Here is a 21,370-nt window from a genome sequence, read left to right as displayed (position 1 = left end):
ACCACGTCTTGTTGAAAATATGCATCAGCGCTTTGCAAATATAGGGAATACTTCATATGGCATTCTCTTGCTTTTAACTGTATGAGAGAGAAGATAATTCACCTCAAATGCCACTTATTAATCTTAATGCTATTTGGCAAATACTGCTCTTTCATTAGTTCGTTTTCTCTGTCAACGTACTTTCAGGACCCATGTAAAATTTCAGAATATTTTAAGATTTTGAGGGGTTGCTCAGCAACATACGAAATTAAGTTGTGTTTTAATCTCCATGGCGAGGCTCTGTGAATGGCGGACCTTGAGACTGGACATAAATTTGAATCACCGTTCATCAGTTTTCTTATGTATAAGGCATGATAACTAGAATGTATTTCAGAGTCACAAATCCAAGCAATTGGACTCCTGTTCATAAACTTATGTTCAGTCTTCTTTTTCTTTTTTTTTTCTTCTTTTTTTTTTTTTTCTTCTTTTTTTTCTTCTTTTGGGTTATGTTGTTGGGAGCTCTCTGCAGAACAAGTGCACACCGTTCCACAAAATGCTGCTGTGCTTGCAGAAACAAACCCATTACAGCAGTCTCATGAAAGAAAAGTGAGTCACCTTTTTCCAGTGAGACTTTCTGGTTTTCTCTTTCGAATACAAGAAATGTTGCTGCTGAGATATTTCACTTCTGAGGCTTTGTGGCAAGCAGCTAGTGGCCATTGATACCACTCCTACTACTTTGAGACAAAGTCTTTCCCAAGAAGAAAGATGCCTGCAAACCCTGTGCTGACGTGAATTGATTTTCACCGTGGCTACAAAGTACAGCTGAAGCTGGATTGGAATCTGCATGATCTCAGCTGATGATAACAATATTATGAGTGTGTGGTTTAGGCTTGACAGAGACAAATCACACCTGTCACGGCACCAGTCATGGTCAGGTTTAGCTTCTCCCTACATACAACAGCATCACGTTGGATGCTTTAGCTTCCTTCTCTCCTCTATCGACGTGATCACGTTCCTTAGGGAAAACAACATTTTGCTATGATTAGTTAGTGCCCTGACCCTGATTCTTCTGTTGGCAGCCCTTTAAGGATGGAGAGTGAGTGAAAACAGTGCCATGCTGCTGCCTTGTGTGAAGGAGCTCCCCTGAGTGAGCTCCTGGGTGGCAATGTTACCCATACACAGGCTCTAAGGCCCATTAAAGGAGCTACACAAATCCGGCTGAGATGCAATCAAAACATGAGTTAATGACTTTGTATCCTCCTGCGAGAGTCCTGGTTGCAGCTCTGCTGATTCCTGGAGATGCCAGCAGGACACTTTTGATATGCTCTAAGTAAGAAATTCTTTGGTGTCAATGAATGACCCTAACTTTATGTTCAAAGTGGCACGTACATAGAACTGGCAATTCAAATTCATTGTGGTTTTGCAGGTTTTTAACCGCTGGAAATATTCAGAAATACAGAACTGACAGTCACTTTGATGTGCAGATGGATCAGCAACAGTTTGCTTGAGGTCTTACCAATCTGAGAAAGGAACATTTGTGTCAGCTCCCTAACAAGGGGCTCCCATTGACATGGAACAGCACAGAGCTGCTCCAGCAGAACCTCAGTGCACAACAGGATGGGTGCAAACACTCAAAGTGTATGAAATGGAAAAACAAAAACAAAGCCACATCATGTCACACAACAAATCTTCAGTGCCTGAAACAGCTCAACAAACCTGCCAGCAGGAAAAAGAACAACCCCCCAAAATATCCCAAACTAATTTCTCAACAAACGACTTAAAAGATCGTGTTTTCACAGTGGTTTCAAAGGGAAAAGCAAGCTTTAGTGTTGCTGCCTTTACAGAGGTATTCATGGAGCAGCAGTAACCCTATCCCAGAGACAAAATGTTCGAAACTAGCTGATAGCTTCCAAAGGGAAATAAAGCTGCTTTTCTGTCTCACAAATCCTGCTGGCTGCCAGTGTTGACACAAAACTCACTCTGAATGCTCAGCAAGCTGGGTAGGGTGGTGTAGTTGTTTTGTTTGTGTACAGGCGTGGCAAGTTTCCTACCAGAGCTGCTACCACATTTAAATGATCTTGGCAAAAGCAAGGCGGGCAGGATTCATTGTGCAGGAGGGCCAGGTCATTGCCTGGCAGGCAATTTCCCTTTTTTTTTTTTTTTAAAGTCCAGAACACATTTTTCCAGCCTCTGCTAAATGTTACTATTTCTGATGATTTCTGAAGTAGGTAAAAAGGTAAAAGTGTTAGAAGAGAGATAAACAAGGACTCTGAAAAAAAGACTCACTCTGACCTTGAGATAGAACACTGAGGGCTCTCCAGGCAGGTTTTTCTTCCTCATTACAACCATTCATGGCAGACACAATACTTACAATTTCTGAAAGGTATTGTAAATGTCATAGAATTTCAAAAGCTAGCAGGGAAGACTTAAAACTGAGGAGTATTTTCCTGGATCTATAGTGAGTCTGAAGGTGGAACAATAGCATATAAATCTATCCAAATGGACCTTCAAAGGAAGCAGAAATGTCTTTCAGACTAAGTATATGTAAATGAAAGACCTAGTCATGTGAGGAGCCAGAAAAAAAAAGGGTTATTTGGAAAGTAACACCTAAGTTACATGGGAAGTTGATGGCATTCAAAGTCTAGTAGAGCTGGCTACCAGAGTCTGTAAGGCTGGGAGTGACTGCTGGCCCTAGCAAGGACAGCCATGGTGAAACGCCAGGAGATAGATGTTCCAATTAACACTTCTTATAGCAACTTTCCATGTCAGGTTTTAATGAAAATTTTCTTTGAATTCTCTCTGAAAATTTAACGGAAGTGCATTTCCTCTTTTTTTCCAGTTAAGATGTGAAGGGGTCTTGTGTTTGGGTTGGTTTTGTACGGGATTGCATGTTACTGCAGAAGCTAAGGAGGTTTCATGCTCTGCCTTGCTGTAAACACCATGCCCTCAGAAGAGCACAACTTTATAGGTGCAGCTGCACCATTCGTATAATCCACTGGTCCCCAAAAGCAAATCCAGCAGCTTAAATGCTCCATGTAGTCTGAATGTCTCACACTTAGGGTTCCTCCATCTCCTTTCCACCCCCGCCATCTCATTTTCTGATGTGCAGAAGGAAGGGTGAAAGCTCTGCAGTGCTCAGGGACATCCCTGGAGCAGTACGACTTGAGTTGATGTAGGGAGCAAATCCCACAGGGGTGAATCTCTCCCAGGCTGCACCCTCCTGGTAAGCGCTTCTCACCTTCAGACGCCGAGCTCAGTGCAGGTGCCTGTGCTGCCAGGAGAAGGTGGTTTCTGTGGTTGGTTCATGCTGGCAGCTTGCAGCTTCACAAAGATGATGTCCACGTTTTAGATCTTAGCCAGACTCCCTCAGCAGCTGCTGCAGGCCGTGCGATGGATATTTCGTTTGATTATGATGGGAAACTCCAGTTTGCAAGTAATGAACGTGTTGATTCAGTCTGAATGTTTTCAGTCCACCTACACAGCACTTTCACAATGTAGTGTACATTGCTGCTGTTTGTTGATGAGCGCATTGCTTTGACTTTGGTTGGTAACTAATTAGTGAAATTGCTTAAAGGCCCCACACCGTGCACGTCAGCCACAGAGCCACCCCAAAGTAGTGTGGTTTTAAAAATCATGCTAGTGACCCTCTGCAAAGGACAGTTCTGAAATCAGGCCTCCTGCCTGTAGATCGGGAATTAAACTACAACTGCTTTGCAAACGTCAGCTGCTTTCTAGTGGCTATGCTCAACAGGAAAGCGTAATTGGAATATATACTTTGGAATCCAGCTGGCTACAAACCACTCTGCAAAGTGATACACAAATGACATGCCACCTGGGAAGCAATTCAACACTTGCTGAAATTCAGCGAAAGATGGCAACTGTGTACAGGACACTAACAGCAAAACTATACTAGACACAAAGCCAGAAGCACAGCACCAAATGCCACTAAACAAAAATTATACATTTTTTCAGTATTAGAACTTGCTCTCAAAGTTATCCAGAATGCTCAAAGTTTTGTCAGCACTATTATATATATATATATATTTAGGAATCTATGAACTATTAAAATCAAGCCAACATAGTCTAGACTTCTACTGGTAGCATGTCCTAGCTGAATGAGACAAGTTAAAATACATTTTATTTCCCCTTGTTCGCGTTTTAGGAAGAGCCAGTGTGACAGAACAATTTTGGACATGAAAGGAAATAAATACAACAAGGCAAAGGAAACAAATTTCTCCATTCCTCATTTTGCTCTGTAGCAACTCTCAGCTCAAACTGTTCCCTTCCTGCAAAAACTCATTCAACATTCACAGCTGCTCAGTAAGCAAATCTGCATTATGCACCTGTGAACTAATATAGTCAGTAATTATTATAAAGGTATTAGAAAATGATCTGGGTATCAGTGTTTGATAATGGTTTCCAAATGGTTTCTATACTGTAGAGTGAACTACAACTTACACTCCCAACAGGCATTGAAATGAATGATAATCTTCAGGTCTTGTGTGTACTGTAAATTCTATCAATAGTTTGTGTGTTTGTAAAGGTTATTTTTAAAAGTATTTGTTCATTTGTTTGTTGATGTTCTGTTTTGTTAAAAATTAATATATTAAGCAGATAAAGTGGAATTTGGGTTGGTCGGTTTTATTCCTGACTTTAGGAACTAAGAAGAATCGAACCTGATGGTACAGGGGCAACACAGAACTAGAGAGATGTGCAGCGATAAAACACAGCCTTTTCCCTGTTGAGCCACCATTTTGCTATATTCATAAGCTCTTTGCTTCTGATGGAATACCCAGAAGCCAGATTTTGATCTCAGTCAGGGAGGTCTAGGCTTATCTCATTGTAATGGAGATCAGAGTCTTGACTAAATATTCCATAAATACACCCATATAAACCTAATACCAACTAGCACATGAGAACAAGACTAGCATCTTAATGTGTTTATTTCCATTTGTAGTTTGCGTGGTAAATTTACTGCAATGATATGTGCTTTTTCTCCTGTCCTCACTTTTTTTTTTCCCAAACTTTATTCTTCAACATCATTGATTTCTCTCCTCTCTAATGCTGTATGATCCAGCAAGCCAAGGAGGACCATTTCAATGGTGAGGAGTGGATCAGGACATAGCCCTGGACAGCAGAACTAAAAAAGGTCCATTTCTGGGTGAGCTCGTTGCCTTACTAGCACTACTGTTGCATCTGAAGAAACCAAAACTTTTTTCAGGGACTACTGTCAAAAGCCGTGGATGTGAAGAGACGCCTACCTGAAGACGGCAAGGCTCATGGACCAGAGCACTAGTGGTTTCCGCAGTTCAAATTTTGCTCGCTTGTTCATTAGGTGCCGACCACCAAATATAAAGGCAGCGTACAGTGCTGAAAATAGGAATGATTTCTTCCTGCAAAACAAAAACAAAAAAACACCTGTCAAGTGCTGCATTAGTACCAGACAGTCAGAAGATAACTGCTGCGTGCTCGTGCATTTCTGTGAAAGGAAACTATTGAGGACATTCCCGCAGCCCAGTAGAGACACCTGTTACTGCACCAACCTACACGCCTGCACGTAGGTCTAGGTATTACTGCAAGCAAAACTGTAGTTCTCCTGGAAAAGGAGAGCCAAATTTGGTTCCTCATCTGTCCCAGTTTGTGTAGACTGTTCTTCTGTGAAGATTATAGACACAGCATAGCCCGCGCGGGTCCTTTGTCCAGACACACCTCCACAAACACAACACGGTCAATACCTGCACCAACTGACTGTTTTTTTGTGGCTCATTCACTATTGTCATATCATATTTTGTGCTACCTGGCAACTTTCTTTTCCATTGTTTCCTCCAAGAAGACACTTAAAGACCTTGAGCATCGCAACCCAGTAAGAAAAGACCCACGAGAAGTGGAGCACCACCAGCGAGGGGTCAACAGCCCCATTGAGCTGCGACGATGCTGAGTGGAGTTGCCCTCTTGCAATGGTCAGTTCAAGAAATCCAGTGAATACGCTGAAAGATCAAGCAGGGCTCCGCAGAGGAACTTCAGTGATACTGGTAAAATTGCAAGCCTTATTTTTAAAACTGCCTGCTAGTAGCCCAGCTCAGCAATAATCAGCAAGCATTTGAACTCTGGTGCCGTAACTCATTGTAGATCTCATTGTAGATTAGAGGTCAAAAATAGATTCAGTCTGGGATTCCTTCCCACACATCACTATATTACACTGAGTAATACTTAATACACCATTAATGCACAGCTCTAAGGCAGGTGGCCTGCCCTGACTGGGTGGCTATATATTTAGGAACACATTTTTCTCTACAAAAGCTCTAACTATATACACAAATATCAGCAGACTATGGCTTTGCACCGGGAGGTGCTGGTTCTTTCTGCATCCCCAAAAGAAAGACACAAACACTCTCAAGAATTCATTAATCTGATAGCACAACTGCAGTTTGGTGCGGCTGGAGGCGAGTAAATGTTTGCTAACCAGGTTGGGTAGCGATGAACCGCTCCAAACTTGCTCATACTGAACTGCCCAGCTGCTAAGACAAAACTGAAGGGCTACGGGACAGGAGGAGACTCCCGGCGTTCAGTCAGTTGAATGAGGTCAACAGCTACACAGCTACAACAGCGACAGCTCATTTAACTAGAACAGATAAACTTGAGGTCACTTCTACCAGCTTTCTAACAAGTTCAGCGCCGTTTGCAGCGGTGGTAAAAGGCATCCCCCCAGCAAACAGCGCTGTGCTGGTGGTGCCAGCCGCGAGGTTTGGCTGCACGCGGGGAGTGGGCTTCACTGCAACATCTCATTACTACTATCTACAGTTACTACGTTACTACAGTTTAGAGAAACTAAACAGAGCAGAACACCAGCAAAAAAACTAAACCTTGAAACTTCAAAGAAAAAAAAAAAAATCCCCCAAAGTAACTCAGTGGCAGACTCGCATCCAGTAGCTTCAACGCTAGCACATTCATGTGTTTGTCGTCAACGCTGTGCTGCAGGGTAGACATAAAGACAAGGCTGCCAAATCCTCCACATTTTCCTGGCATTTCTGTTTCTCACAGTTGTCTCCCACCTTCCTACATTTTCAGACTTCGGGGACTAAGTACTATCTATACTGAATACAACTCCATGTTTTGCAGTTAAAGGTGCCAGCTTGTTCCCCCAAAAGGGAGGCAGGGGAATTTTCTAGAGAAGCTGTAGGATGCTCTGCTCGGTCTGGGGATCACTGCAAAAAGGGGAACGCAGATTTTGGAGCTACAGGCTGAAAATGTGAGGCACCCTTCTTGCACCCAGGGGCACACTGACGGAGGACTTGGGCTGCCCACACTGCACAGAGCCTCAGTCACGTCTTCCAAAAACCCCACAGCAGGGAGAGGCAGTATTGTCACCATCGGGGCCACAGGCCACCATGTCTGATTCTCCCTTTACGGTGAACACTGAAGAGAGGTTTTGTGTTTTATTGCATCCTGACGGACGGAGGTTTGTGCACTGATGTGCTTTTTAGAAGCTCAAATCCTTCATTAGAAGAGCAACGGAGACAGGAAAGAAGAAAAGGAAAAGAAACCTAATTGAGAAGAGGGAGGCAGAAGAAGATGATTTGTGAAATACTGTACGTATTAAAAATACCACAGCATTCAAAAATGACAGACCGAGGCCTTGCGGTGAGCCTTGTGCACAGCAGCACGAGCCATCCTGGCACCTCTGACACGAAGAGAGGTAGCCCTGAATATTGCCGTGCCTCTGACGAGGGGCTGCAGCCCAGCTGCACTGTTGTCATTTATTTATCCTGAAAATAGCAGCCTGAGTCATTATTGTAGCGTTCTCTGACGCTCATGAGTAAACTGACATAGGTATATACCATAAAATACAATATTTCCAAAGCATTTTCTTTAACGGTTAAGGAAAAACCTTGTAAGAACACTCAAAGGAGAACCTTTGCTGATCTTTTAACATAATGATCTGTAACATAACACAGGATTATCCCCATAACAGCATTCAGCAGGGGCACAGTAAAGTGAAGCAGCGTTATCCACCTCTATTTACCTTCTATAGGTTTTTAGAAACGTTTTTTATCAAGACATATATACCTTGCACCAGCAGAGCTCATTCTTAAATTCATTACCACTTCTGCATCATAGGCTGTTAAGGGAGCACAACAGGTAAAAAAAAAAAAAAAACCAACACTGCAGTTGCCAGAGCAGAGTGCTTCTGGCAAGGAAACAGGCAATTTCAGGCTTCTGATGTTTTTCTTTTGACATTCTTCATCAGCATTTCATTTGCGTTTGTAAAATAATAGATTTTACTAAAAAGGATAAGAAAAATGCAGGATGCTTTGTAAGGTGACAGATAGGATGCTTTTCTTACCCGTTTCTCACAGCTTTCAACAAAAAACAATTACAGCCAACCGTGTTTACTACTGAAACTCCAAACTTGAGAGCCTAATTGCAGTGCTTCAGCCGAAACCAGTGTAAATCACACAGCACATCCACGTCTGCAGTCCACCAGCAGCGCCTGGTAGCCTTGGCAAAGCTGCTTTCTCTCTGATGCTTGTTTAAATATCACACCTTCTGTACGTACAAAAAAAGGGTGTGAAAACGCTTCGCAGTCTCTCGGGGTGTCTACTTCAGAAACGCTGTCAAAGCAAACCTTTCTCTCCCTCTTCCTAAATTCAGCTCTGACAGCACAGCACAAAGAGATGCAACGTGTGGATGTGTCGGATCTGTATATGGAAACACAACCCGTGCTCCTGGGCTTGATTTGCACTTCTGCCCTCGCTTCCTATCGACCATGCCAGCCCTCGTAACGGAGCAAGTGGGAAACGTAGCAGAGGAAGACCGGTCCGATAGGCACACGCCAAGGTGGTCTGATTTACTCCCACAGCTAAACATCCTTTGACGTTTATATTTAGAGCAGCACGGACGACAGTCAGACACACGGGTAGGTGACTCACCGATGATGCTCTTTGACGTAACGGGCTATGAGAGTGAACAGGGACGCATCTCAGCACGATCAGCTGGCCCCCTGATCTCCAAAACCTGCCTCTCAAGGAGCACGCGGGCCTTCAGCCTCCTCGTGACGGGCCCTGCTGGGCTGTGCTCCCCCTGCGGCTGGGGCAGCTCCCCAGGCACCCCCTCTGCCAGCGGCAAAAGGAAGGGGAGTCGGGGAACGAAGCCTGGGCAGGGGCTGTTATTCTCCCACAGCTGCCTTCCCACTGGGGTCCTGTGCCCGTTGCCGTATCGGCATGGTCATGAGAGAAAATTATGCCTCAAATGGAAAGCACTTCAGAAAACAATCCCTCAAGCTGAGGGTTTTGACACCAGACAGTTTCAAAACTGTGGGTTTGGAAAAGTTTGCTATCACTGAAGGCAAAGCAGCTTCATCTCTGGCTCTGTCCCAGATTTCCTCCACTTCTACGCTGTGTTTTGAATGGGGACCACCTGGTGGAGATGGTGGGTGATGGTGGTCACCTGTGTGCTTTTACCTAGCACAGACATGGAGTAGAAACTACCCAGCAATGGAAATTAATGCAGAGACCTCTGGTTACCAGAGGTAATAGCAGCAGAGTGTCTCGTTGGGCCCACCGTGGGTTTCTCCAGGATTTGCTGGGGCTTTCAGGCAATTGCTGAAGCGGTGGCAGAGAGCAGGGACACTAATGCAGGTCACAGGCACTGCAGCTCTGATGAAAAGCTACAGTACTTTCACTCCTAATTTCGTCAACGTAATTTTAACTCTGGCCTCTACAGTAAAAACCTGGAGCTAGTAAACAAACTCAACTACAAGTGAACTCGGGGACTACTAACCTACATCTCTCCCAGTTAAAGCCACGCTGTACACAGGTCTCACCTGGAAGCAGTTAAGGATGATGCACGTGGAGGTATGTCATAGAGGCACGGCCTGAAAATAACAAGATTTCCATATCGCCTTACTCATTTGATCTTTTTATCTGATCAAATGAATCAATGGCTATGACATTTAATACATTTATACTTTAAGTAGTACATCAACGTAAGGCCTTCAGATGCAGGAAGACCCCTTAAGCAAGTCATGAGGGTTATTTGTATAGGCAACTGCTGCTTGAGTCACCGCTCTGGGGGCAGATATTTATTTATTTAACAGGATCCAACACAACACTAGAAATAACGCATCAGCAAGAATACTTTACTAACGCTACCTTTGCCCCTGCATCCACAGGAATGCCTGTGCACCGCAGTGGGGTCAGGTCTCGCTACCTTTGCAAGTGCAATAGTTGTGGAAATAGTAACTGTTGGATCTCAAAAGATACTGAAGTGGGGGAAAAAAAAAAAACGAAAAAGTAGTTCAAAATGAAACAGGAAAAATGAAGTGATTGCAAGCAAGCAGCGTGTTGTTTGTCTGTCTGTCCTAAAAGACATTCCAGCAAACGTTGCTCCCTTCCAGCCTTCTGCAACGCTACCTCAAAATGATGTTGCTACAGCTGCCAGTGGATTGCACAACACAAACAAACAAAAAACGTTTTGATTTTCCTGAGAGGGTTCCCAGCCAGAAGAGACGTGCAAGATTCTCCTCTGGAGCAGCGTGTAACTGTAGAAACAGGGCAGCCGTGAGTCCTGTACAAATAAGCCCTTATATCTCTGGCTCGATGACCACCTTTGGACAGGATCACTTCATAACTCTTTCAGTGCTGGCAAAATTTAAATTGTCCTCGAGGAAGCCAAACTGAGGGGATGCCTGAAAAGCACAGAAAAATAGAATATACACTCTCCAGCCTACTCCTCCCCATCTGAAGACCTAGACCCAGAGAGAGGGATCTGAGCAAGCCAGAGATGCCATTTTGTGGCCTAGGTCTGATGAAAAGGGGGTATTGGTACCGGTGACATCCCAGCAATGGAGCTGCAGAGTGAAGTGTCTTGCTTTCAAACCTTGTAAATACTTATTGACCCGTGGCGGGGGCGGGAGAGAATGGAGCTCACAAAAAAAGTACATTTTGGGCTGAGAAAGAAAAGAAGGAATATTTTCCATTATCCACCAGTGAAGAAAAATCAGGTCACCTGGAGAACATCAACCTGCTCTGAGCAGTCCTGCAGTACCTTTTGATGCATGATGTCAAGGACTGCTTGATGTATCTAAAATCTCAGGATATCTGACCTTCGTCTGCTGCTGAGAGATCAAGGACAAAGGACACCGATGGAGAAGGTGCAGACCTAACTCTTGACTGACAGGAAACTAGCAAAGACCAGAAAAAACGGTGCAATCTCGCCAAAATCTTTTCAGCCACCTCTCTAAAACACAGAACGCTTCCTAATAGTTTTTCCTCCTCTTTACCAACTGGGTAGCAGGTCGGGGAAAACGTAAGGGTGTTTCAGCAGTGCTCAAAACTTGCAACAGGGAGAAGTTCGGAGTAGCCACGAGGCAGGTTTACACGTCACTGCCTCCTTACGACACCACGGGCTGCCACTGGTGCCACCCATCCACCAGCAGGGAACGCGTTAGAGGGCTAAGTAATCATTACTGAGTGACATTTTCATGAACTGAACTCCACCGCTACTTATGTAAGAATTTCACGCTTTTTATTCCCAGTGGAGGCTTCTGTCCCCGGAGTAATACATTAACAAATTTCCTAGTACTTTCAGTCCATCACCATTCCCATGTCATTGGCCGTGACCTGTAGCTTCCTCGTTAAATCCAGAATCGGCCTACTTGAGATCAGTAAAATCAGTACCTTTAAAACAGGCCGTTGAAAAGATAAAGGAAGGGGGAAGCTGGTCTGAACCCAGATAAGCTTAGTTGAGAAGTAAATGTAAAACACCCTGACAAATACTGCCAACGGAAAACCAGAAGAAGTAATTTTCTCATTATGGTCACAGCTCTCAGGACCCAATTTAGATGAAATGCAAGTGTCAGGATGACGTTGTCGAAACCTGTGGTGGAAAGGGCGATGGGGCAGGGACACGGCAAACACCACGCGATCCCCAGCACCCCTTCCTCAGTTAATCCCGTAGCCAGGCTGTTTTCCGGGCTTTTACTGCAAACATCCTATTTGCAGTCCTGAGCCAGCCTGCAACGGTAGGCATAAAGCAGCAGGAGCGGCACAAGGCAGTACAAAGTACACGGTATTAATATGGCTTATCTATATCCTGTCAGCAATATGGTTATGACGGCTTGTTCTGGCTTTCCACCCCTGCCTAAAACTTCACGCTTGGCGCAGGCACCCCATTAGAGGTGACGGGACCCGCCAGCTCTGCCCAGCCAAAGAGCTTGCGTCTTCCCTTCTGCTTCCACCCTCAAGGCTGTTCCCTGCCCTTAGTCACCGCCTCACCTAATTAGACGGGATGCTAAACTGCTTAGCAGTATTTCACTTTCCATCGCGGCATAAAGAACCCAGGTTGCTAGAGGATTAGCAAGTGTAACGTTAAAGTGTTACGTACACACGAAGAGGCGCACGTCCTGGTCAGAGAAGGCCTGTTAAAACGGGATGTGCCCAAAGGAGAGAACGCGTGGATGTGAACCTGGGCTAGGATGGAAGTGGCTGCACACACGATACTCTAAGAAGGAAAACGGGCCTGGCCAGGATGGAGCAGTATTTGACATCCAGCTCCTCAAGGCACACGGACAAATGAACGAAAGGAAGGAAATAAAACTGTTTTTAAACAATTTAAACGTAACAGTCAGAATTTAATGACCATGGTCATTAAGGCGAAAAAAAACCACAACAGTTACTGTAAATGATACAAAAACCTGTTAGCATGTCAGTGATACCACTTCAGATTTTTTAAAGCAAAAAGTGGTCTCCCAAGAAGGTAGGGAAATTAAATAAATGATCCGACCTTTGTGTTTTCCCAAAGGTCACATAACCAAAATTTGTTTTACATCTCCAAACATATTCCTTTTGCAATCCCGTTTGCTAATCGGATAGTGCACCACCGATCCCCTCTGTAACTGTTGGGTTTTTCTCAAACTTCCCTCCGAGGCAGGTTTGCTAACTTATGGCTGGTCTTTAAAGAGGTTAAAAAAAAAAAAAAAAAGAAAAAAAGAAATCTGTTCTAGTAAAGAGCCAGGGTACTCCTAAATTAATGTTTATGTCCCAAAGAGGGTATAGCACAATGCCCTTTTGTTCTCGTCGTAGCCTTACCCTGTTCTTTCACATGGCTTTTACAAGAGCACCAGCAAACCGGTGCCTCTTGCCTCCAGAGGCCGGGCGCTCCGGTTCTGTGCACGTGTGCTCCGTACACATTAACAGCAGCGTGCTTTTCAAGTTTCTCTCCTTGGGAAAGGCAAATGCTATCTCTGAGGGTGGCAATGATCAATGCAACTGCACGCCTGCCACAAGCGCCCAGAGAAAAATGTGCAGCAACGTGTATGCAACAAGTTTTTCCACTTCCCTGACACCCTAGAGCAGTTTGCTAATGCTTACTGCTTTCCTTTCTATTTCTTTCCCTTCACCTGTAGCCTGCTTTGAGATTAACAGGTCTAAGAGCAGTATAAATGCAGAGCAGAGAGTTTCACAATTACTCTGTGTTTGCACCAAGATTTCACTACAGCATGTTTTCCGAAAGGCAGCCAGTCTCAAACGCAAACCGCCAAGGGGAAAGGTTTTATTCCCACTCTAAGAGCCCGTGACAGTGACTACCTTTCCTTCCCACCGCAGTTTTTATTTTGTCCATTTATTTTAATTTGCCTGGCTTCTGGATCAACAACGACTGACAAACATAGATGGGTGTCCCTGCGCCTCGCAGCTACCCCTGGAAATGCAAAAGCCGCTTCTCGCTAGCCGGCATCGCCGATGTGGCTGGCCATGCAGAGGGAGGTGTGGAGGAGAAAGGCCTCTTAGCACGAAATGTTCAGGTGGCTGAGCTTCTCCTCCACACTTCTGAAGGGTGCCGGGCGCACGCTGCGGCCTCCACTTCCAATCCCGCCCCACCCCGGTAGCTTTTGCCCTACATAAAACAAGGGTGTTACGTGGCCACCGGCCAGGCACTGGATGACTTTGACTCCAGTCACAGCCGTACCAGCTCTTACTACTTAAACCGGTGTTTCCTTCTCCTTTGGAGGTGTATTTAAACAGTGTGCCGGTATACGCCACGCTCCCCATAGCACTGTGACACGCTGCTAACTCCTCCACAGTGCTCTTGTTTGCTTGGATGGCAGGAAGGATAAGTCCCACTTTGTCTTCCCACTCGCTCCTGTTAAACACTACCTATAGTACTGATAGCAACCAAATAATACTGCTAATAATACGACCAGTAATGCACCAAGTGATCCTGTTAAATAATAAAGAAAATCGATTCACTAACCAAATAGGTAAGCATGCTACAGTCAGGCCCTAGGTAGTAGATTCAACCAGCTAGATTCAACCAACCAATGCTAACTTTACATTCAAAGGAAGACTGAAAACTTGTTTTTTTGTTTTTTTTGAGTAAAACTATATTCAAATGATTTGGCTAAATTTGGAGCTCACACGGTGGGCTTAAACCCTTCTGAGAAGGCTCAAGAATCGTTTCTGTCAGCCCTGCTAAAATCTGCAGGTGACAGGAGGTGTCAGTCAGTGAGAGCCAGGAGCTCCCAGGGACCAAGGAATTTCCACCTTAATAACATAAACAGCCAGCAATGATGGGCCTTATCTGAATTTCGTGACCGTAATTATCCAATGGAGAAAATATTCTCAGGCAGCTGCTTCTCTTTCCCACCATGGTATACAGAGACACTTTAAACCATTTTAGGGGTGGCATACGTCCTGCAGCCAAAATGAGAATGTCTAACTGAAAGGTGCCAGAATACAGGCTTGATGTCCCAAGAGATGCTGGCATAATTCATCCTTGCATGCTGGCCCATTCTGGGCAGCGTGAGCTCTCCTGGAAACTCCTCTGTCCAGGGCTCCCCAAACCCAAGGGGACTGCGTTGGAGACAGCCCTAGGAAACACACGCGCCGTGGCGTGGCTGTGAGTCAGGTCAGCCAGCTACAGAGCAAAGGCAGGGCCTTTTCTTCTCTCTAGTCAACGCCAGACTTGTTTAACTAGGCTCTCCTTGGCGAATTTGCTTTTACAATTAACAAATGAAAAGGAAACATGCTTCCCTGCATTAAAAAAAAATACCACAGCTGCCTTACACAAGTCATTTCCATTTCTAAGACTGGAAAAAGGCTTTGCTGCCTCTGCTTAAATGCGGTGTTATTTTTCAGCCTCGGTTAATTTGGGAGGGAGAGGGGGAACGAGCGAGTGTTTTACATGATTGAGGATTTTTGCATTCATATTAAATGATAAACTAACAAAGCAGCAGCGAGACAGTCTCCAGCACGCAGGCTGGGACAAAGCTATCACGACAAACACAACGGGTGGCTGATCTGAAGGACTACCCCGACCCTTACCATGCACGAACTGCATAGGCTTTAAATAAAGATAAATAAATAAATAAGGATCCCTCGATGCCTTAGGTAGGCTCTCGCAACACGTCCCTGCAACATGTCTATTAGCAAAGCCTGGCAGGTTGAGCTCGCTCCCGTGCAAGGGGAAGGTGAGGAAGGCGAGGAAAGCGTGCATTCTCTGGCACCAGCACAAACCCGCAGACGCCAGCCAGGGCTGCCTGTAGGCTGGAAGGCGATTCCCAGCCACAGGGACACCCGAGCTCCCGGAGACTCTGCTTTCTAAGTGCTGATGTGTTTGCCTGCATCAAAGATGGGTCTTGGGAAGCTTGTGAGAAAGGTTATGGACCAGCCGCGGGGCTGCGGGACCCTGCAGGTCACTTACCCAATGCTGCTGGTCCAGGGCCTGGGCCTGCAAGCGAGTCTCATGTCCAGGGTGACTGTGCTGAAAACGGTCTCTGGGAGAGCAGACCAGGAGAGGAAAGGCTCCCTGGTGCATGGGATGGTAGTGACGTTTCACCTCTCTCCTGTCACAGGCCCAAAGCACACAAACCCAGCAGCTTTACTTTGCAAATGCTTCTCCTTTGCCTTCTGGCAGTTCCTTCACTGCCGAGCGAGCTGTGCCAACGCAAACCCCCCACCAGGCTGCAGGGCTGGGACTTGCTGAGCAAGATCACAGCACCACAGAGCCACCGAGGCTGGAAAAGGCGCCTCCAGATCACCCAGTCCAACCATCAACCTGACCTACTGAGTCCCGTCACTAAACCGTGTCCCCTAGCACCACGTCCGCACATCCCTTAAACACCTCCAGGGACGGGGTACGCCATTTCCCTGGGCAGCCCGCTCCAGCGCGTGACCATCCTCTCCACGAAGAAATTCTTCCCGATATCCGCTCTAAACCTCTCCTGGTGCAACCTGAGACAATTTCCTCTCCTCCTATCACTTGTCACCTGAGAGAAGAGCCTGACACCAAACTCAGTTCGGCCTGCCACCAGCCAGGGGTCTGCAGAGATAAATACAGCCAAACACAAATGAAGTTAGAGCCACGTTCCTGTGGGTCCGACTCATAAAAGCAGCACGTTCTTCCTGTGGGGCTGTGCCTCCCTCTCCCCGCTGGTTCGTGTCCCTTGGTGGCACAGCGAAGCACCGGGGTTTGCCCAGGAGCAGCCTCCCCGCGCCGCCCCGAGCTAAGGGCGACTTTGCTCGGTGCTCCGCATCAGCTTAGTTGCACAAATGCAGTGTTGAAACGTCTCGCTTGGGAAACCTGCCTGAGCTGTGCCCGTGCCTGGATTCCTCGGCTTTTATTTTCTTTCACTGAAGCGCTTTGCTGCATCAGTGCACTGATTTGGCTGACAACACCGTGTTTCTGGTAACGAAATAATAAACTATTTGCTAGCTCGTTGCAAGCAAATATGTCATTTGTAATTAGAGCAGGTGTTTGGTTTTTGTCTCGGTTTGCATCAGCGGTTATGCACTGCCGCAGAACATGGCCAGAGCAAAGAGTTCAGGGTTCGGTCCTACACTGTGTGTGCAGAGCGGAGCGAGAAGGCAGCCTGGCTATTACGGACATTACAGACATCCATCTTTAACAGCCTGAGCTGGGCTGGAAGTCTTGGCGACCACAAGTTTTGACCACTCGATGCCGACAACTCTTCAGGCATCTCGCTTCCCAAGGGACCTCACAGAGGACAGCACTGCCCTGACGGCACATGGCAACCTCGGCCACCTCCACAGTGGCCATCAAGAGGAGCAGAGGGGAACAAGCGGTGTTGCTCTGTCACTCTGGGTCGGGTCAGCCCAGGTCAGCGCCGAGATGCTGAGGAGAAACCTGCACTGCCCGGACAGTGGGGCTGCCAAGCCGTCGTCCATTCCCATAAATTCACACACAGAAAAAGCACACTCCGTGCTTTTGCAGAGTCCTCCATCTGCGGCAGTAAATACATCAAGAAAAAATTGCAGTAGCATAGGTTGCTGCAACTTATTGGGTGGGGAAAGTGGGAACAACCCTTGCTCAGGGCATAAAGATCTATTTCTACAGCTGGGAAATACAGCTCGGCAGCTCCAAGCCAAACCTAAATGCTACAGGCAAAGCAGCTCTGCTGCCTATCAAATAACAAACAAATGCGTATCCTGTCTTCTTTATCTGCATAGGCCAAGTGGGAAATAACAGAGCGAGGAGGCCAAAGGCTGCCAAAATACATGGTGAAACTGCAGAGGAGCTGGGAGTTCACAGCCTTCTCCCATTGCCAGAGAAGTGCTTAGGTCTGGTCCAGCACTCAGAGGCATTAATGGAAAATTCCCTTCCAGTTCAGAGCATTTCAGGAAAGCTGCGTGTTAGCTGGTGGATGTTGCTTTTGTCCTTTGCCACACCTAACTCAGACAGCAAAACTCGATAGCTTTAACAATGTGACTTGATTTCCTGCTCCCCCAGGTCCCTCACCTAGTACCTCTCCTTGATTAAACAACCCTTCCTAAGGGATTAACTTGCAGTGATCTCTCTTTCTCTGTGACCTCTTCATGGGCAGACATCAGCTGAAAACGTCTGTTCCCCTTCCCTGAGGTTCCTTGAAATCTCTCTTTATATGTTCAATATTGTTCTTTGCTGATTTGGTTGGCAAGACTGCCCTTCCCTGTGTGGATGTGTTCACTGTATCTACTATCGCTTATTAAGCGAAAAAGAAACATTTGAAAAAGTTGTCCCTCATCTAAAAACTCCTTTTTGCAAGGGTCAGTTAAACAAAGGTGTCTCAAGACGGGAACTACGCATCTGACCACATTCCGGCTTTGGTAACCTGGAGTCAATGCAAGCCATTCACAAACTGTATTCTCGTGACAGTCAGTAGCAGGGAGGAAGAAGGGGTATGACCGCTGCTTGCCTTCCTGCTCGCTGGAAATCATGCTGCATCACTCCCACTGCCTGCACGCAGGTGGTGTCCGCAAGTCCTGCCTACAGCTCCAGATGAGCTGAGGAGACCCAAGGCTGCTAAGAAACGTTCCAAGTGAAGCAAGAGCAAGGTGCTCTCTACTAAGGAAAAACAAACAACAACAACAACAACAACAAATTGTCTCTTTCTATTCATTTTTGGCCTGTCCGATCCAGCTGAACCTGTTACAGTGCGTTTCACTGGCAGTGGTACAAGACCATATTTGCACCGGTGCCAGGTTGCCGGTGTTGTGAATATGCACTGAGCAACTCCTTCATTACAGTTAGTCTAGCACAGGTTTATCTTGCAACAAGACTCCGGAGGATGTCTGAAGACGCAGAGCTTACTAGGAGCAAAGGTGACTGAGCTTCACCTTTGGTTTCCAACAACAGCTCATTGGATATAGTACGCACGTTACATACGTACGTACCACCTCATTAACTTCACTGTAGGTCTCTTGAAGTATCTCAGTTGAGTTGCCCAGATGTACAATAAATACACGATGAGACTTTCAACATCTGCCTAGTCTTCTTAAACTTGGGAGACATAGTCTCCTGCAACACGTCTGTAACAAAAATGTGTTTGGCTAGAGCCTGTTGACAACACAAAAACAGCAGACAGCAAAGCCAAGGGGGAAATCTGCTTTTTCCCCTAACTTCTCACACCTGTGCAGAACTCTAAGCCAGCATCATAAGACACATGAAGACATTTAAATCCGGACAGATTTACAGTCATAACTAGCAGTTACTTCTACTGCATACTCATACGTACTGTACACTCATATAGAGTACTTTTCCTAACAACAGTGGGTTGTTTGCAAATGCAGCTGACTTCATGCCATAATTACTTTACAGACTGGTTCATCTACCTTAAATACCTGTGTAACCTTGTTACTGCTCACACTCTTTAATGTTTTTTTTTTTCCTATCTGCAGAAAGGACAGTGCATTTGGAGAGACAGGAGACAGTGATACAAACATAGAGCTGGCCACATTCCCATCTTTGCTTTTGAGTTTCTTCTGTGGGAGAATGCTGTCCAGTGGCAAGAATTAGCAGAAGCTGATTTATGGCTTCTTCCCCCTTCTCTCTGTCATCTTTTACTTGCTTACCCCAGGAAACAGATAAACATAACTGACTCGATCTGTAAAGCAAATAATTTCTCACAGGGTCTAGGATCATAAATACAGTGACCTCTGATGATCCTTAGCTAAGAACTGTTTCTTTGAGGTAAATTCAGCCAAACCTCGGCCTCTAAGTGCAAGGGAACAGCTTAATGGCTTGGAATTGTCTTCATACCGCTTTCACCCTCCACTTAGTCCTGGGCCTCACATGGAGCTGCTCTCCCAACTACCTGCACACACACACGGAGGGACAGGCCATCTCCCTGATCCCACTGAACACGTCTTGGACCATAACTGACCACGCAATGCAGATGACTTTGTTTTCCATTCTTACAGGCAGCAGGCACCTCCCTGCGTGTGCCTCCACCGCTGCCCGTGGGGTGCGTGCAGGTTCAGGAAGACACGGAAAAGGAAGAGGCCTCGCATTACATGATGACAGCAACAGTAAACAGCGGTCCTTGCGGTGGCACTGGGACCAGACCTGATCTGACGTGCTATCCTGGGTATGGGAGTAATGTGGTGGACACGTTCACATGCTCTCAGCAAGCCGGAGTCACTGCAGCGTTGGGTTGTGGGATTAGCACTCAGGAAACTTGAGCTGCTCCATCGTAAGCTTCCTGTGATCTTGAGCAAAGAAAATCTAACCATGTCTTCAGACATAATCAGGTGTCATAACCCCATGGAAGCAACTTGAATAAACACCTGTTGGGCTCTGGTCAGATCTCCGCAATAGATCAATGTCTCATTTCTACATATCTGGACTAGTTCTGGTGCTGGGTTGAGTTTGATTTTATCCAGGTCAATGACAACCCTGTCCCCCAGCCTTTTTTATCTTGCTGACTTTCCAGTGCCTGAGGTAGGAGATAAGGCACAAAGTATCACCCAAGACCCTCCTCCCCTACTCAAACACACTTCTGATTATTCATTTCACTAATTGATTGCATTAGGGAACTGCAGCATCAAGCACATCACATTTAGGACACATCTGCATTCTCCCTTTTAATACCTCTTCATGATTTGCAATGTATTTCTCTCATTTAGAGGCAGAATAACATTTCCTAATGCAGACTGAATTTATTCAGAAGCACAGAAGTCAGTTGCCTTTACTACTGACAGACGCACTTCAATGTAATTAGTTTCATGACTATTAATGAAATAACTCATTTGACCTTTTGCCACTGAAATGTTAATGAGTAAGACCAGAGAGAGGTTTTGTAATGGGATATAGATCCTATTGCCTCCACAGCTTGTTAGTTCAGATCTGGCCCATGTCCACAGTGACCAAAGGTCGTTATTACCTGAAGACTATTTGATAATCTGCGTGAGACGAGTTGGTAGCATTAAGCCCATGTTCAGCCAGGAACAGTCCTACAATTTGCTCTCAGCAGAAAAGCAAAACAGAGAAAGGTCACTGTAGCGTGCTACTTTTATATAGCTGTGGTCAGAAAAAATTCAGTCCTTACGACTGTTTACCCAGAACCTTTCACCAGCAATGAATTCAACGAAGGCAGAAGAGAAATAATCTGAACTGAAAAAGCTTGTGGATTTTTTGTGCAAGATACAATTAGCCTCTCTGACTCACTGCTGCAGACTGTTTCCTTTTAGCATGCTCCTAAAGAAAAACTGGAAAATAACTCATAGAGTCACAGAATGGTTTGGGTTGGAAGGGACCTTAAAGATTATTTAATTTGAACTCCCCTGCCATGGGCAGGGACACCTCCCACCAGACCAAGTTGCCCAAGGCCCCATCCGGCCTGGCCTTGAACACTTCCAGGGATGGGGCATCCACAGCTTCTCTGGGCAACCTCTTCCAGTGCCTCACCACCCTCATAGTCAAGAATTTCTTCCTGAGATCTAATCTAAATCCACGTTCTTTTAGTTTAAAGCCATTCGCCCTTATCCTGTCACTCCACTCCATGACAGAGTCCCTCCCCAGCTTTCCTGTAGGCCCCTGTAGGCACTGGAAGGCCGCTATAAGGTCTTCCTGGATAAACAGTAAAACTCATAAAAGATCACGCTTGACGTTTCTAAGT

The 21,370-nt window shown here is 45.8% G+C and overlaps 1 protein-coding gene across 4 annotated transcripts in view; it reads right to left on the bottom strand.

Moving 5' to 3' along the window:
• Positions 1–21,370, bottom strand: part of ELOVL6 (ELOVL fatty acid elongase 6) — a 70,564-nt gene that overhangs the window by 22,759 nt on the left and 26,435 nt on the right. For 2 of the 4 annotated variants that reach the window (XM_080588834.1, XM_080588832.1), the window contains one exon: positions 5,241–5,372. In XM_080588834.1, coding sequence (XP_080444960.1) covers positions 5,241–5,311 — 71 coding nt within the window. In that variant the 5' untranslated portion in view covers positions 5,312–5,372. Of the gene's footprint in view, positions 1–5,240; positions 5,373–8,909; positions 9,334–15,678; positions 15,738–21,370 lie in introns of those variants that run through there. The other 2 variants (XM_080588833.1, XM_080588835.1) reach the window with 2 other exon arrangements.

This window comes from Anser brachyrhynchus (genome assembly GCF_964034855.1).
Source record: "Anser brachyrhynchus genome assembly, chromosome: 4".
Classification (NCBI taxonomy): Eukaryota; Metazoa; Chordata; class Aves; order Anseriformes; family Anatidae; genus Anser; species Anser brachyrhynchus.
The sequence above is the reverse complement of the archived record's forward strand: the minus strand, read 5'-3'. Positions and strand labels throughout refer to the sequence as shown.